General features: G+C 35.1%; 1 protein-coding gene across 1 annotated transcript in view; it reads right to left on the bottom strand.

The window, feature by feature from the left end:
- SYN2 (synapsin II) overlaps positions 1 to 17,246 on the bottom strand; it is a 1,726,111-nt gene that overhangs the window by 17,879 nt on the left and 1,690,986 nt on the right. The window contains exon 12 of the mRNA XM_044078054.1: positions 5,732 to 5,987. Within this exon, the coding sequence (XP_043933989.1) occupies positions 5,732 to 5,987 (256 nt within the window). The remainder of the gene's footprint in view (positions 1 to 5,731; positions 5,988 to 17,246) is intronic.

Below are 17,246 nucleotides of genomic sequence, written 5' to 3'. Positions count from 1 at the left end.
GCTTATGTAGATTTAGGTTAGGCGATCTTAGGAGAAGTAGCTGGGGGGTCTAATAAATTGCAATCTGTCTACTGAAAGACCACACATATTAAAAGCCCTGGTAATTTCATCACATACAGAGTAGAAACTAGCCAATGTGATGGTAATTTGAAACATCAACTTAAATGGCTTTCCATGGGTGCAAGTGCCCCTGCACCTCCATGTGGGGGACTGTAGCCCCCATACCCAAATACCCACTAATACTTTTTATATCTATATATATATATATATATATATATATATATATATATATATGTATATACACACAGACACACACACACACACACACACACACACACACACACACACAGACACACACACACACACACACACACACACACACACACACATATATATATGTGTGTGTGTGTGTGATATATATATATATATATATATATATATATATATATATATATATATATATATATATAATCCCGAAGCCCAAAATGCCGAGACTACAAGCCCAAAACCCCACATTACCGAAATGTTAAAAGCGCAAAATTCAAAATTGCAAAAGTACTACATAAATGCAGCACACACACAAACATACACACAACCTCCCCCCATAACCAAACAAACCACCCTACACTAAAAATAAGCAGGGGGGATTCACCCCCCCTGCACTCCCCATGTGGGGGGCTGTGCCCCCCATACCCCCCTACTTTAATATTCTAACTCTGAGATTGCACAAACATACACACAAGGCAAACTCACACCCACACATTACAGCCCCTCACAGACACACACACACACCACAGTCACAACACACACACACACTAAAGCCCCTCACAAACACACTTACACACACATACTTACCTGAACCGCAACACCAGAAGCGCTAACTCAAAATCCCTTAACATCGGGATTTTGAATTTCGCGCTTCTGGTCTTTCGGTAATGTGGGGTTTCGGCTACATGGTCTCGAGCTTTTGAAATTCGAGATTTCAAAAGTTTGAGATTTAGTAGTCTTCCTACATATATAATATATATATATATATATATATATATATATATATATATATATATAGATGTTCAATACTTCATATTTCGCAGGTGATGTGAGCTTAACGCTACCATTGATTGTGAATGGACTGGCATCTCGCAATTCTAAGATTGTGAGGGGATCAGTCCTGCGGTTAGTTAGGGTTGGAATATCATCTCACTGTAGCGTAGTAGGTTCGAGAGATTATTGTGTTAAGTTGGGGGTGTAGCCCAGCAGGGGGGTGCAGGGGCGGGGCTTGTTTGGGCTGTTGGTGTGGTAGCTGGGTAGGTGAGTGCAGTTACGGAGGGTGGTGGAGTGTTGTTTTTGTGAATGTTTGGTTATTTGACTTATACACTATATATATATATATATATATATATATATATATATATATATATATAAATATATATTTAGAGAAAGAGAGAGAGAGCTATATTAACGCTAAGCCTGCACACTAAGACAAAGAAGGACTTGGTAGTTTTAACACCGATTCTCATTTTTATTTTCTTACATGACCTTCAAGTAGACAAGCTAGTAGCAGAACAGTGATGCTTAATTATCATGATTTGACAAGATGAGCGCTCAGCAATGGATCTGATGAACTAATTCTCTAACTGGCTCCACAACAGCAGGCAAAAATGGAGAACACTGGACCCCAATAATATTTCAGTGTCTAGCAGAATGTTATAGTAGCAACATAGTTTGACAGCTGCAGCTTTACAATACAGATTTTAGACGGGAGGCAGTTTCCTGGCAATGGTAAACTTATGGTTAGTATAGTTTATTTATTATTTTATTTATTTGACATTTGTTGACCAGGATAGTCTAACTGGATTTATGTCCATTTTCAGGGGGAGATAAACTCCAGGAGATTACTAGACTACTAACATACAGGTACTAGTTGTTATACAGTTAAATACTACAAATTTTAAACAGTTCAGGAATCTCCACAGTTTATACAAAAAACATGTTACAAGCATTAGATAAGATATTTTAGACTTTATGTACAAGACTTCATTAGTAACTAGAAAGTAATTGTTAAACAAATACGTACTTCAAATTTCAACAGTTTAGCAATGCTCACAGTTTAAACAATGGTTAATATGGTTGGGTGACATGTTTAAGGTATTTGCCTCCTAAGAATATACTGGGCTCATTCCTTACCTCTAGTCAATGCCTGTATGGAATTTGTATGTTCTATCCATGTCTGTGTAGTTTTACTCCCACAATCTGAAAACATACTGGGTGTTTCCATCTCAAACTCACCCAGAAAAAAAATTGAACTGAGTCATGGGCAGCAACACGGACTCCAGGTGGTGGCTGTCAGAGGAAGGATTGACCAACTGCTTTAGGCATCAAATGCAGCAGTATCTTCAAGACAGGAATAAATGGATCACAGACTGCATGCTCTGTCAGGGATAGCCACTCAGAGATGTATAAATTGGTGCTAAGTGATTTGAACTCATTGTCTAATGTCACCAAAAATTGGTATTGCGTGTTTGATGGTGATAAGTGGGTCTAGGACATGACCTACTCTGACAGATACCAAGGACCCATGCTAATAGTGAGGGATCTATGTGCCTACCATAAAGCCCTAAAGGCTTAGTCAATAACTTATTGGATGACCAATGTCCACTAAGTCAGAGAGGGTTACCTGGGATAGCTCTGTTGAGTGAAAGCTGGACATAAAACTGGTCAACTTGTCACATATGAACTAAGGAATGCTACACTAAATATAAGCTCACAGGACATAGTTTAGAAGTGGATGACATGATAGTAAGAAGGAGACTGGATATCCTTTAGAGCAGTTTGGCAAAGCCACTTGGCTTAGGATCTAGGGTCTTCTACATAAGGGGATGAGAGACTAGAAATGGTGTGGGAGTTATGGTAAGGAAGAGCTGTTCAAAGGCAGTGAGGAATAGCACATTTAGAGGAGATAGATTCATGGTAATGAGACTCCATTGTAAAGATGGAGTAGTTGTCATAATTTCAGCCTATGACCCACAGGGTTGTGATGTTCAGGAAAAGACTGCATTCAAGCAGCAGGCGCAAGACCTAGAGATAAAGCAGTATCCAAATATAGGTGTTTTATTTGGAATTCTGAAGACCCATAAGAGTTTGGTAGACCCTCCCTTATGTAACTGAAGGAATTTCCATCACGGTAGACACTTGTTTACAACCATTAGTTCAAAACATGGAGTCCCTTTTGAAGGACTCTTGGAATTTCTTGGAAAGTATCAGAGATTTCAGTGAGATAGTGGCTTTTGACTCCAGCAGGCATATTATGTTTACGCTGGATGTCGTTTCATTGTATACCTGTATACCTCACGATACAGGTATTGAATATGTCAGAGCTTATTTAAGTCAATGCACAAACAAGGATTTTTTGTGTTTTCTGAGTGTGGCAGTAGTTGTTTTTTATTTTTATTAGTTTCAGTTTGACCATGCACCTTTTGTCTATAGATAAAGCAGGACAATGTGAGTTGGTGTTGATGATGGGGGACCTGCATTCTCATATTGGGACAGAAAGAACAGGATATGAAGACTGTCTACTTTCACATTGGTGCAGCATCAGGAATAAAAAAGGAGAAGCTATTCAATACTTTTGTTTCCCAAATGGTTTGATGGTGGCCAACACAATGTTCTACAAAAGACACAGCCACAAAATCAGATACAAGGGTGGCTAAGATGAAACTCAGGTAGACTTCCTCCTAGTAAGGGCACTGGGGTAAAATAAGAGATTTCAAAGTCACCCCAGTGAAACAGTTGGCCCACAGCATAAACCACTGCTTGCCACCATTAGGAACAAGCAGTGTTCAGAGAAGGGTCTAAGGTTAACAGAAACTAGGTTAAAGACCTGAGAGTTGATTGGAATGAACTCACAAGAGTTCAAAGAGATACTCAGGGCTCCTGCACTTCAGGAAGAAGAGATAATAGGTGGAGTTGAATGGCAGCATCTTAAAAGAGCATGTGTGAAAATCATTGAAAATGTATGTGGCCAGGCCAGGTATGGAAATAAAGTGCATAAGGAAAACTGGTGATGAAATGCAGAAGTCCTGGAAGTTTCCAAAATAAAAGATTTTGGGGAAAAAGTGGGAGACAGAAAAGACAGACCAGACTAAGAAGAAATATGGTTTAGGTAACAAAGATGCCAAGAGAGCAAACACAATAGCAAAGAAAAAGGCTTCAGATGTACTCTGTCTGCTTCAGGAAAGTGGCTCAGCAGATGGCACAAACAAACTCTATCAGGTTGCAATAACAGAAGGATAAAGAAGATAGTTATCAGATGCCATTATTAAGGGATGTCAGTAACATCATTTTATGAGTTCACATGACATGAAAGGAAAATGGGAGGAGTACTTTTACCAACTTCTGAATGATAATAACCCCACAGAGCACAATCTATGATGAAAGAGAAAGAAGAACCCACACTAGGAGAAGTAAGAAAAATAATGACGTCAGGGAAAGCAGCAAATTCAGATCAGGTCACAGCAGATCTAATCAATATTTTGGGTGAGTCAGAGGAAAAATGGCTCCTGAGGGTATCATACTGGTATGGAGAGATGACTGTAGAATAAGAATCCTAGTGTCAATATACAAGAACAAACAGCTCATTCACAATTGTGGGCAGTATACAGGTATCAAACTCCTTTCACACTAATTTACAGTGCTGGACAGGGTGATTAATAATCGAATATGCAGAGTAAAAGAAAATAACATGGGAGATGAGCAGTTTGGATACAGATCAGAATGTAGCACAACTGACGTGATGTTTGTGATGAGACAGAGAGTGGCAAAGAAGTCGGAGTTGAAAGAGTCCAACTGGAATTTGCTAGATTTGAAGAAAACATATTACAAGGTTTCAAGAAAACTGTCTTGGGTAGTCCTGTGATGCTTTAAAGTCCTAGAAACATTATTAGAATTAGTGTAGACTATGTACAAGGACTCAATGACACAAGAATGAACAGTGCTCTGACTCACAGAGGTGCTCCCATTGGGAGTATGGCTTCACCAGGTTTCAGCTCAGAGCCCAGTGCTGTTCATATTAATGATGGCCTACATTAGCAAACAGGTTGGAGGGGACAGAGCAAAAAAGCTGTTGTATGCAGATGATATGACATTACGAGCAGACTACTTATCTGTCCAGCCTGTCTGTCTATGTTTATGCATCTGTCTGTCTAGCTATCTATCTTCTAATAACACATCTTAATTAAAAAATGACCAGCTACACATAATGGATGAAGGAAAAAAGTGGTTGTCAAGCAGCATTATTGCTGTCAGCTCAAGTAATTACTGAAAAAGGAAAAATGCACACATATATACAGACATATGTCATTCGTATTCTGGACCTGAATTCATGTAAGGTCCAGACTTTTCCATTATTCATTTCACCATAAGTGAAATAAGATTGAATACAAAATGTCACGTAGGGAGTCTTTGATGGGAGGTTGCCATAGAAGGAAGAGTAACAGTTGTTTCATTGATCTGCTGCTGTTGCCAACCGACTATGTATTTAAACCTGGTATATAGCTCTGCATTTCACATGTGTGGTTTCAAATGTTATGCATCTGTCTGGGCAACAATGTTACTTATGAGCAGTTCTGCATAGTACTGTAAATAATAATTGCTTCTGTATTTACAGGTTACCACAATGACACTCAGATCACAGTATCAGGCATGGAGTATCCAAGGAAAAAAAAACGAGACCTACTTGAGCTGTGGATGAGGCTGAGGCTTTGGAGGTGGAACACGTTCTGGTTTGGAGTTCATCATTCCAGGTTTGGATGTCACTTGTCCCTGACTTCGTGGCTGCTCCACAGTAGGGCCAGCTGTCTTTTGCAGTTGAGGCTGAGGTCCAGTTGGTGAAGACTCTTTCTCCTGTGGTGGCTGCCCCTGAGGGGAAAGGCGCTGTTGCAGCGATGCTTCCTGGTTTTGAGATTGCACTCCTTGGGGTTGCACTGGGCCCCCTAGGTTTAGTACAAGAGAAACTTCATAATGTTACATTGCTAAGGAAAAGAACTGTTATTTTTAAATCCAGCACTTCTGTGATAAATCTGCATGTAGGATGGAAAACACTCCACATTGTTTGCAAATTGTTTTGTGATTCTTATAGAGTAACTCAAGAAAAAGATAATAAAGCCTGGGAAGCAAATAAATGAAATAAATATAGAAATAATACTTATATGTGCAATGACTTACAAACAGACATGACACTCTAATAATTTCTGCAATAATTAGTTAGCAGTCCTGAAAGTAAATATGACAAGTCATAGATTACATAAATAAATGGACGAAGTTAAAAAATAGAAGTAAGCAAGACAGGCTCACACAAACTAGCCAAAAGGAAATATGGCAGCAAGCAGACAACATGTGAGACAGGAGTTATTTGGGAGGATTTTCAATTTATTTCTGTAGTAGTTTAATTTATAGGAACATAAAGCAAAGTAGGTAGGATTAGTACACATTAATGAGACAAACATCATCTAAGCAAATGGTACAAGAGCAAAGGTTAATGAAAGGGATGGAAGATGAAGTTATTACATTAGTTCAATACTGTTTAGAATTTGCTGGCTCTAATTTTATTTGCACCTTGCTTGAAAAGGGACAGTAGTTATTATATGTGTAAATGAACGTAGACAAAGATGTAAGCATAAAGTATAACATAAATAGCTAAAACAAGGGATCTACGCACAGATTAAATTTAAACAGTCTATACAATCATTCACTTTGGACAGGACTATTAGGCAACACAAGGGAAGTACGTCAAATAAAGTGTTAGTAACTGGAATTCAGAGAGGAGCTTGAAAAAGCTAACATGCTTCCTTAGAGATGAAGTACTTCTTACATGTAAATATGCTGCTCAAAAATTAAATATTTTGTTAGATTTTTTTAATGCATGGAAAATGGGTATAGACTTCAAAACTGTTAGGAAAATATAGCACCCAGTTTCCAAAATGTATTTAAGAAATACATATTTAATCATTCAGTCAATCACTCAGTTATTAATGGTAAAACATTAAGACACCTCAGCTTGTAGTAGATTGTTTAGCCCTCTAGAAAATGATCCAGATACCACTGTAAACGATGTATTTTACTTTCATTATTCTACCTTGGTAAATAAATGCAAAAAAGCAAATTAGAATGCAGTTTTCTATAATTAATTTCATATGCTATAATAAGCTTCACTCTATTCCCTAATGACATTATTGTTTCCTGTTTGATTGTATGCCACTCATTTCTTTTGTTTGCCCAAAGCTGCTTGGTTTATCCATCCTGTCTATGTCTTGCGTTTTTTGGCTATTAATTTTCTTTCATTTGTCTTTAATTTAATAAAAGAAGATACAGGGCCAGATACAAAAAGTATTGCTCCCCGTGTAAGCCTGCCCTGACCCCAAAAGACCTGCTTTTAGTGTTAGTAACTAAAATCAGTGTAAGGCCTATCTATAAACAGACTTACACCATGGACCAGATTCCAAAAGATCCGGTCTCAGTGTTAAGTGGTCACTTAATGTGCGAGCATGTATTTCACAATTGGGGCCCATAATATCTAGTCTCCCTTTTTAGGTTGGTGCCTATAAGTACATCTTTCATGGTCTCTTTAAATTTAAGTATTTTCATCCTTTGGTTCTGGTGACTAGTCTTCCCTATTGCTGACATCAAGTATCTCAGTCACGATACCAAACTGTTTACATGCTTTGTTCAAACTATCATGCAACTTGTTGTGAAACTATGACTAAACAGGAAAACAGAACTCCAGTGTGTAACCAAAAGTTTTGCAATTGCACAATGACTTGCACTTCAAAGTATACAACCTTCCGGTATCTACCCTTCTCCTATTTCCCCCTCACGCCAGACTAGCTCCCAACTGCATTGGATAGTGAATATTTTTATGGACGGTATACTTTTTTCTGTTCTGCTAATCATGTTTACTTTCTGAAGCAGTTAAAAAATAGGGAGATGATGATGGAGATTCTAAGTGATAACAGGTAAAATCAACACCCCTAAAATGAATAAAGCTTAAAAAATGAATGCCATGCCCACATAGCTTGAGTTTGACAATGCTCTTGATGTAGCTATGAATAACATTCTTTGCAGGTATTTTTAGCCAGTTTTCATACAGTAAATACATTGGACATGGATGGAAATTGTTGCTTTAAAATGAAACTTAAGGAGGCAAATCTAGAGTACAAGATGAGGCCTTAACCATTTGTACTAATCTTGCAATAAATGCATTATCACATACCTGTCAGCTGCCCAGATTTTTGCCTCATATTTTTCATCTGTTCTTCATAAAATTTGTGCTTTGCTGGTAAATCTTTTAAGAAGATGAAGTGACTACATAATGACAAACATTTGAGTTTCCAACTTAATATATTTTAGAAAATGCAAATCCTGTTATTCTATTTGCTTTCTAAGTTTATAACAGCAATTTTTAAAATCGGTCTCTATTTTGGGGCCTTTGTCTAACAAATATTTTTAACTTTGTGCATATTTCTTGCACTAAGAGGTTAAGAGCAATGCGTTACTGGCATGATATCGTCCAGTGGATAGCGATATGTGAACTAGTCTGTCTCGGATAGAGAAAAGCAGTGCTGAAAATAAGCTTTTAAGTGTTTTAATGATATCTAAGGTTTTCAATAGCTTTAGCAAGACATACTGTATAAAATAATGCATCCTCCATTGCTTGCCATCAACTACGAGCATATATAAGATCAGACTTACCTTGTCCCTCAGTTATTCAACTATCTTATAAAATAGTCTTTTATTGCATGGAAGCTGGAGTTTAGAACCCTTAATTCCTAGTAGTTTGCAATGATTGCTGAGTTGTATGGCCCATATAAGCTGCAACAGCATGCTGCTGGTTTGTTGAAACTGTAGGTTTAATGGGACTCTGCTTATGTTTATTAACTGTGCATTTTGACTTCATAGCTGCTACCTGTATGTACAATATGATGCATTTAGACTTCATAGCTGCCACCTGTATGTACAATATGATGCATTTAGACTTCATAGCTGTTACCTGTATGTACAATATGATGCATTTAGACTTCATAGCTGCTACCTGTATGTACAATAAGATGCATTTAGACTTCATATTGTATGTTACAATATGACATTTAAGGTAGTCTTCTAGTATGATGAGTTATCACTCTGTGGCATGACGTGGCATACTTTCCTTAATGACCCATGTACAAGAAAAGAAACAGCTGCTTGGGCACATAAATAAATGAATGTATGAATAAGCAAACAAATGAAGACATGTACTCTCAGAAGCCTTACATTGATTTTGCAAAATCTGTATCTCAACAAATACCATATGTACAACATACATGAACTCAGTAAAATACACACATTTTCAAGTTAAGATCATCAAACATAAGTAAAAAAAATCACCTATGATTCAGACTTCATTTATAGGAAAATGGAGCAGAAAATATATCCATTTTCACTGAAGTACTGGATTTAAAAATCTGTCAACAAACTATTCTTTAGAACCTGTTACATACAACACATATCATCAACAGTAAATATTGCTTAAGAAGGATGCAAAGAAAATGGTGCTGCATTTGATAATCAGATCAAATTACTTCAATTACAGCATAATAGATTTCTAAAGGACTCTAGTAACATAACACATATGCTATACTAACGTGTATATATCATGGAACTTTAAATGCCACATGCCATGTTAAAATTCTAGAGACTTTAAAAGTAAATGGTGTCATATACATGATTATCAATTCTATAGCCAGTTTAGGAAGCATTTTTCCTGTTCAATATAACTTAAACTGAAGTCTTACACTTTAGTTTTGCTTGCAGTTAATTGTACATATATTATATTAGAGTGTGATGCATATGCCACCAAAGCAAGCTAAAAATAGAATTGCACCTGTGATTGTATTGAATGGATATGTTTGTCATAAAAGAACATTGTGTACTAATCCAGAGTCTGATTCTATATAACCATTTGTTTGATAGCAATAGTTGTCAATTTGAAGACATCCTGAATACTGAAATTACCTCATGGAGGTACAAATAGTATGCTGTTTAATTTGTATTGGCTATTCGTTATCACATGACTAGAAGACTGCATCAGTAGATTTGCATACTTTGCACTAGGAAGCTAACCTTGAAGCTCTCTGTTTCAAGACGTAAGACATGCTGCCCAATTCAATTCCTTTCAATTATACATCATGATGGAGTTTACCACAATGATAACCTGTTTTAGCTATAAAATACTCTAAACAGCAGAGCAGGAGTTAATCTTATTATAAAGCCTCAGCTTTCCATTTCTAATGTCATATTCCCAATTTAGCAAAGATTAATGCACTTATCAGCATAACACTTCTCCACGGCGTGCAGAAATGGAAACTGGAGACTTGACACAAATAAAGTCAAAGATGTTGTTACAAGCTGTTTGTTGCATCTGGAGTACATATATACATTTCTTCTGTATTGATATATAGTGAATATGTTGAGTTCCATTCTCGTCCAGACTTAAATTGGTATGTTACTAATATTCTCTTTTAGTGCAACAATTAATTCTGGTACAGATATAATCTGGTTCTTGCCTAAAAGGAATAACTTGCTTTTTTGATCACACCAGCTGTGTTTGAATTAGGAAAATTAAATATATAAAACCCAACAAGTCTATTTTTCTGCCAAAGCCCACACTGCAACACATAATAATGATTACTGCAGTAGTGTGCATGAGTATGTTAATATGTTCATATTTCTGTCTGTCTCTCACATTTATTTAATTATAAATATGGTTAGAGGAAAGAAAAAATAGTATTCCAGCTGTAGATACATTTGTCAAAACCAAACATGTTACATTTACACTGAAGACATTCTAACAGATGTCATTTTATTGCACATAAGCTGTACAAAGTGTTTCACATTAAATAATATGCTATAATTACACACCCGGCTTATCACTGGTTGTGTAATGCTGAGCAAGTACAAAATGAATAGCAACAATCAAAAAAGAGACACAGCTGTACAAAAAATAACATTTATCCTACACTGTAATCCTTCTCCCCAGAAATTGTACTTAACTGCACACATGCAATACATGCAAAGATACTGTTACCATTTTGGTATTTATGCTTATTGTCTGTGCCTCCAAATAAGACAAATGACATCAGTAGACAAAATACAGCACATGTGATCACTTAACACATAACTCACACAGTTAGATTATAAGCACCTGAGGATACACACATCACTTCATGCAAACCAAACAGACTGATGGCTTATAAGAATTTAACATATGCTGACATTTCTTTTTCCCATTAAAATACCACCAGATAGTTTATTTGTTTAAATATTGTCTTACTCTGAAGATATTAAGAACGGAATTACATAGCTTTACACATCTGACAGTAATTGTGTTAACTATAAAATGCACTGTTAATATGGCATATTGTAAGTAAAAATATAGAAAATTACATTAATTGAAACACTGTGTGTCAACACACTCAGTGTGCTGAGATGTGCAAAAGTATTCAAAGCAAAATATCCTGTCATCGTGTCTTTATGTGCACACTCAATAAACTAATGATTTACCAATCCACAAAGATTCAAAGATGATTAAATTGTTACAGTTAAACAAAGATAATATTTGGTTGACTAGAACAGTTGTGTAATGATCTTATGTCTAGAACTGAAATTGTTTTAAAAAGCTGCCACTGAATGAAGCTGCCTGTATTTATTGAGTTTATGAAGGAACTCTTTTAGTTCCCTAATCAGCTATTGCTCATGCTCTTTAGGTGACCATGGGAAAAGCACATATCTTGAAGCTTGTGTGATGAATGTAACAATGAAACACAATGTAATAATGGCATGATAGTACTTGCAGCAGAGTGTCAGGGTCTAATGACAGCAAGTTTCAAACCTTTTTTACTTTGTTCTATATTAAGTGCTTAAACTCCAAACTTTTTTCCTGCCTGAAGCATCTGTTTCATGCTTGTATATTTACTTTCATGAATAAATCTTCATATTGTCCAAGTGGGACTAAAGTCACCAAAGTATAAATAAAATAAAATAAAATAAATAAAGCACACTTGTATAGGAAGGTCTCTTGGGAAGTTTGTGCTAATCATAAAACTAATCAGTTAAATGATAGGTGAGGTATTGCAAAGTAAATGAACCACTATTCGAAATGATGTTTGCTGTCATTGGTTTTGCTGCAAAGTGAGTTTGTATCAGTTTGCTTCACTTAAACTATGATAACATATTCAAACAGCTCACCTAGAGGAGATCAAAATGACTCTTTATGAATTATACATATATGAAGTAGCAGTACATTATTTCAGGTACCTTTAAATATTATTAATATGTACAGCTCTGGTTTAAGTTGAAATAACTGAACATATAGCATAAGTGTAGTCTTATTTGTTTAGGTACAGACACTTACAAGGTGTTCATTTTAAAATAACTATGTATGATTCTTTCTCTGGGTCCATTTTTCAGTCTTAACTTCTTTACATGCAGAAATTGATTGAAACTTAAATAATCCTTACTCCATGAACTACTTCTATTCAGAAACTGGTACTGAATCAAGAAACACCCACCATCTCTCACTTAATTGCATGTAACCATTTCTAAAAATTAAAAAATAAATAGGTTTTCTTTTATTTACAAAAATACATCTCTATATATCTGTGTATATATATATATATATATATATATATATATATATATATATTTACTATATATATTTATAGATATATTTATATAGTTATGTCTAGATACAAAGAAACATTACTAAACACAAATTTCACCTTGTCCTGTTTCATTTACAAATCTTTGGTGCCCTTGTCCAGACATTGCTCTTTCATCCTAATACACAGTCTCTCTAAGGAGCTCTGATAAGCCTTATGGTCATATGGTCAGTGGGGTCTGTGTCCTCCATTGTCTGGTGAGATTATACTTTTGTTCCTGGCCAATAGCAATACAGAATTCAATAGGTGAACTGTACAACTTGCCATTCCCCTTCTTGCAGGTGACCTATCATACAAAGTCCATATGTTAGCCTAATCTTTTTCCGGAGTACGTCCTTCAAACCATACTATGGCTCCCTTATAGATACTGTTAAGGCATTACTGAACCAATATATATATATATATATATATATATATATATATATATATATATATATGAATCCATTTCTCTCTTCCCCCATCATTTTGCACTGCCAACATTCATTTCAGGCATTTGGAAATGTCTTTCTAATTCATCTTGATTTTCACTTTGTCAGTTGATGCTGAGACTGACATATACTAAATGGATAAGGGACACTGGAAAGCAATGGAAAGAAAGACAGCACAAATCCATTTAGTTCTAGTACAGAAACATTAGTACATTCATATAATGTGCATTTTTCCTTAATTTTTAGAAATGGCCTAAACTGTACAATATAGCAGTTTGGAACTCAACAAAATAATTATCTATCTCAATTATGTGTAGACTAAATTTTGAAAATGACTTGAGGTAATTTGCTTTGTAACATTGCTAGATCCATTGTAAAATACAGATTATGAAATAATGTATTTCATATTTTGTTATACCTATATCAACATCCTAGTCACATGCAAATTGATATGTGTTAGGCTTAAGATTTCTGAAGTGATTATGGAAACAGTGGAGATATTAAATATGGTCGTATGCTGTGTACTTGTCTATAAGAGAACTTGAATATGATAAACTGGTGATCAAGCTAATGGTTAGTAGAATGGTTCCAAAAATTCAATATATAATGCATTGTGCATCTTAAACAACCACATTTTCCATGTACCACACTTAAATATACTAATGGGAAGTTACAAGGTTTGAACCACATGTCAGGGAAGGACTTAAATGAATTTAGTTTTACTGAGCACGTTTGTCCAAGTTACAGCACACAGCTTCATTAAATGATAAAGACCTGTGTTGCAAGTGAATTAAGTTCTCACTAAATAAAATTACATATATTTATGTTCCTCCTGACATGTGGTTCAAACCTAGAAAATTCCCATTAATATTATATCTTAAACATAAGAATTTCTTTTTATAATCAAGATATTATAACCATATAGTGATTTATATATTTTAATTTAATAGCAGAACTGATTTCTGATTTGTAAAAGTCATTTATTTTAAATGCTCAGGAAAAAAAAAACAGAAATACAGGTTACATGTGAATCATAGCAGTATATATTTCCTGTATTTTCATAACACTGTATGTTGTTATTAAGGAGAAACAGATAACTTATTAGCTACAGCTTATAAGTGAGATGAAGCACTTTTCCATAGTAGACAGTCTGGCTTATAAAGAGATTAGTCTTTGGATATCAGTTTCTTGTAATATTTGTTTTTTTTTATTTCTCATACTGCAAAATTATGTTAAGAACACTTTATGGCATTTTATTATAATCGTATATTTGAGTTATCTACATACAAAATGAGGGCATCTTTTAGAAATGATCCTTAAAGGTGATCATGAAACGTTGTAGCCTCAGTTTGTTACAAGACCCTGTTGCTGCTTATGTGCATTTAACTTTTGGAACCAGTAATGCGTTGTCTGCATAAAGGTATATAGTATTACCTATTCTCAATTTTCCTTACATTATATTTATAAACTGAGACTAGAATATTCACATTTGGCTAGGACATATTCTAAGAAGAATTTGCAAAGGGAAAATATATGGCAGAAGATTAATGAATCATTACTGAAAATACAGGAAAAGAGATTACATTATGAATATCTCATTGATTTTTTACAGAACATTTAACAAACTACTGATATTAAATGAATAAGACAGCTAAATATATTTATATATAAGTACAAGAGTGGTATCACATATTCTGATATGGATTAGCAGGTTTCTGCTCAGTGAGACAGAGAGGATCTTGATTAAACAGAAAGGCTAATGGCATACTTCATATCCCTAGCAAGTTATGTTCAACTAATTAGAGGGCAGATTTTACTATTTCTTGCTTTAAAGTCTATAAATAAATGTTGAACGGATTTGTTGTTGTTGCTTGCTTATCTTTGTTATTTTGCTCATATATCTGTGAAATGTTTAATAATATACTTCTGTAACAAAGCAGTTATAGAATGAGACCAGCAATGCTGCAAACATGGTGAAACTAGGAGCCCAGTCACTGAACTAATGAATTAAGGACACCGTCTTCCACATGTTCATTTCTATACAGAGGAAAGTTAATGTTGCTTGACATCTCCAGTAATGTTTTCAACAAAGGAGGAAGGATGACCTAAAGGCAGAATGAGAAATAAGAGATGAGGCTTCATTCCAGAATTCTTTTAAATAACTAAAAGATATAAGTATTTGATATAACTCTCTTAACTTTTGAGCAAATCATAATAAAATCATAAAGTATCCAAAAATTAGAAAAGGATGTTTGTGACTCTATATCTTAAAATGAAAAAAACATATATCTGTGAACTATCTTTGATTTTTTCAAAAAAGTTAAGTCTAAGTCTCATAATTTCTTTGATTTTGGTGACAAATCATTGAGGATTACAGTCAGGGAAGAAAAAATATGTGCTACCACTGCTGCAGACCGTTTCACAGGAATACATATTAATGTAAATCATTTTAAGCTAATAGTCACCTGTATGGACCACCTGAGCTTGAGTCAGAGATGCTAGAGCATAATAACCCAAGGTGGTAATTGCTTTTGTTTAGTTGCTCATTTCATATTTACATGAGATTGTAATACTTGCATTCTAATGTGTTGTAGTGATAAGTGATTGGTTGCACCTCAGAGAAATAGTGAGACAGGTCTTACATTGCCTGGCAGTGGCTACTCTTTATTTGAGGTGTGACCACTGACCTTGACTGATAATAATAATGATGATGATGATGATGATGATGATGATGATGATGATGATGATAATAATAATAATAATAAAATTATTAAATTATTAAGAAAAGACCTGGGGATCAGGGAAAACCATTTGCTGTTGAAGGTGGTTGACCTGTATTTTTGTAAGGGTAGCAGAAATTCATGAGGCAGTTGTACGCACCAGGGAAAAGTACAGAACTAACTCAAACAGAAAGCCAGCCTGGTTGAATCACAAAATCAATAGACTGTGATAGACATCAGAGGTTGGGAAGTTGGCCTAATGATTAAGGTGTTTGCCCTACAAACACAAGGTGCAGGGTTTGAGTCTCACATGGGATAATTGGCTAGGCTTAAAATGGCTCACAAGGGCAACTAGCCTAGTACTAATCTATGAACCTATGCACCTATAATAATAATAATAATAATAATAATAATAATAATAGTATAAGGAGGTCTTCTTGATGATATCTCTCAGAATGTTGGTGCATGGGACTTCCTACCTGCAGACACAGTTTTTTTTATTTGTGTTATATTTACAGATAACATTACTAAAGTGAGTATATGCATTAAGACACTGAGATTACTTGAACTGTCCTTGATGACTTATCGCAAACAAACTAATGTGATGTAAACTCAGATGACTCATGGGTGATGTAATAGAGCTAACTTTTTATTATAATTTTGTAAATTAAACGTTGCGGTATCTGAAAAAACTGTCCATTCAACATTAATCCTGATTCTCGAGATAAAAAGTTGAGTTTAATGAAGAAAGACAGCGATGATAAGCTATAGGCCATTGTTTTACCTTGTCTATAGAGTAAATAATAACACATTTGAACTCAACAGAACTTATAAAAATGGCACCCTGTCTCAAATATTGTCCTTGTGTGCATCAGGAAATGACATTTGCTGACAAAAACATATGGACCATTCCAGAATGAAGAGAACATTTTAAATCTCCAACACAGCTTCAAGAAACTTGTGATACCTACTTCTCTGATGCAAAATGCAAATCCGGTATTACTACCACATTGTGTAATGCAATTGTTCTAACCAAGCCCATGTAGAAAGATCATGTAAAGAAGAAAATTACTAACAGTGGATTGTTAAACAGGCATCAAGCCTGATAGGAATGAGACATTACTGCATAATTTCAAAAACATCTTGCCTTACTTTTAAACTGGAATACCTGGAATTTATATTGCTATCACATAAACAAGAAGTCTTAGCATGAGATACAACTTCAGCATGGTAGTCACAAGGGATGGGGAACTACAGCATTAAAGCAGGGAGGATAAGGATAAATGTCAAGAGCAGGAACCAAATAAGTATATGTATTAATGGCAGAAGGCAATAAAAGCAATTAGTCAAGT

Source organism: Protopterus annectens, chromosome 7.part0, assembly GCF_019279795.1.
Source record: "Protopterus annectens isolate FY-2018-M chromosome 7.part0, PAN1.0, whole genome shotgun sequence".
NCBI classification, from domain to species: domain Eukaryota; kingdom Metazoa; phylum Chordata; order Ceratodontiformes; family Protopteridae; genus Protopterus; species Protopterus annectens.
Note: the sequence above shows the minus strand (reverse complement) of the source record. Positions and strands in the feature narration are given on the sequence as shown.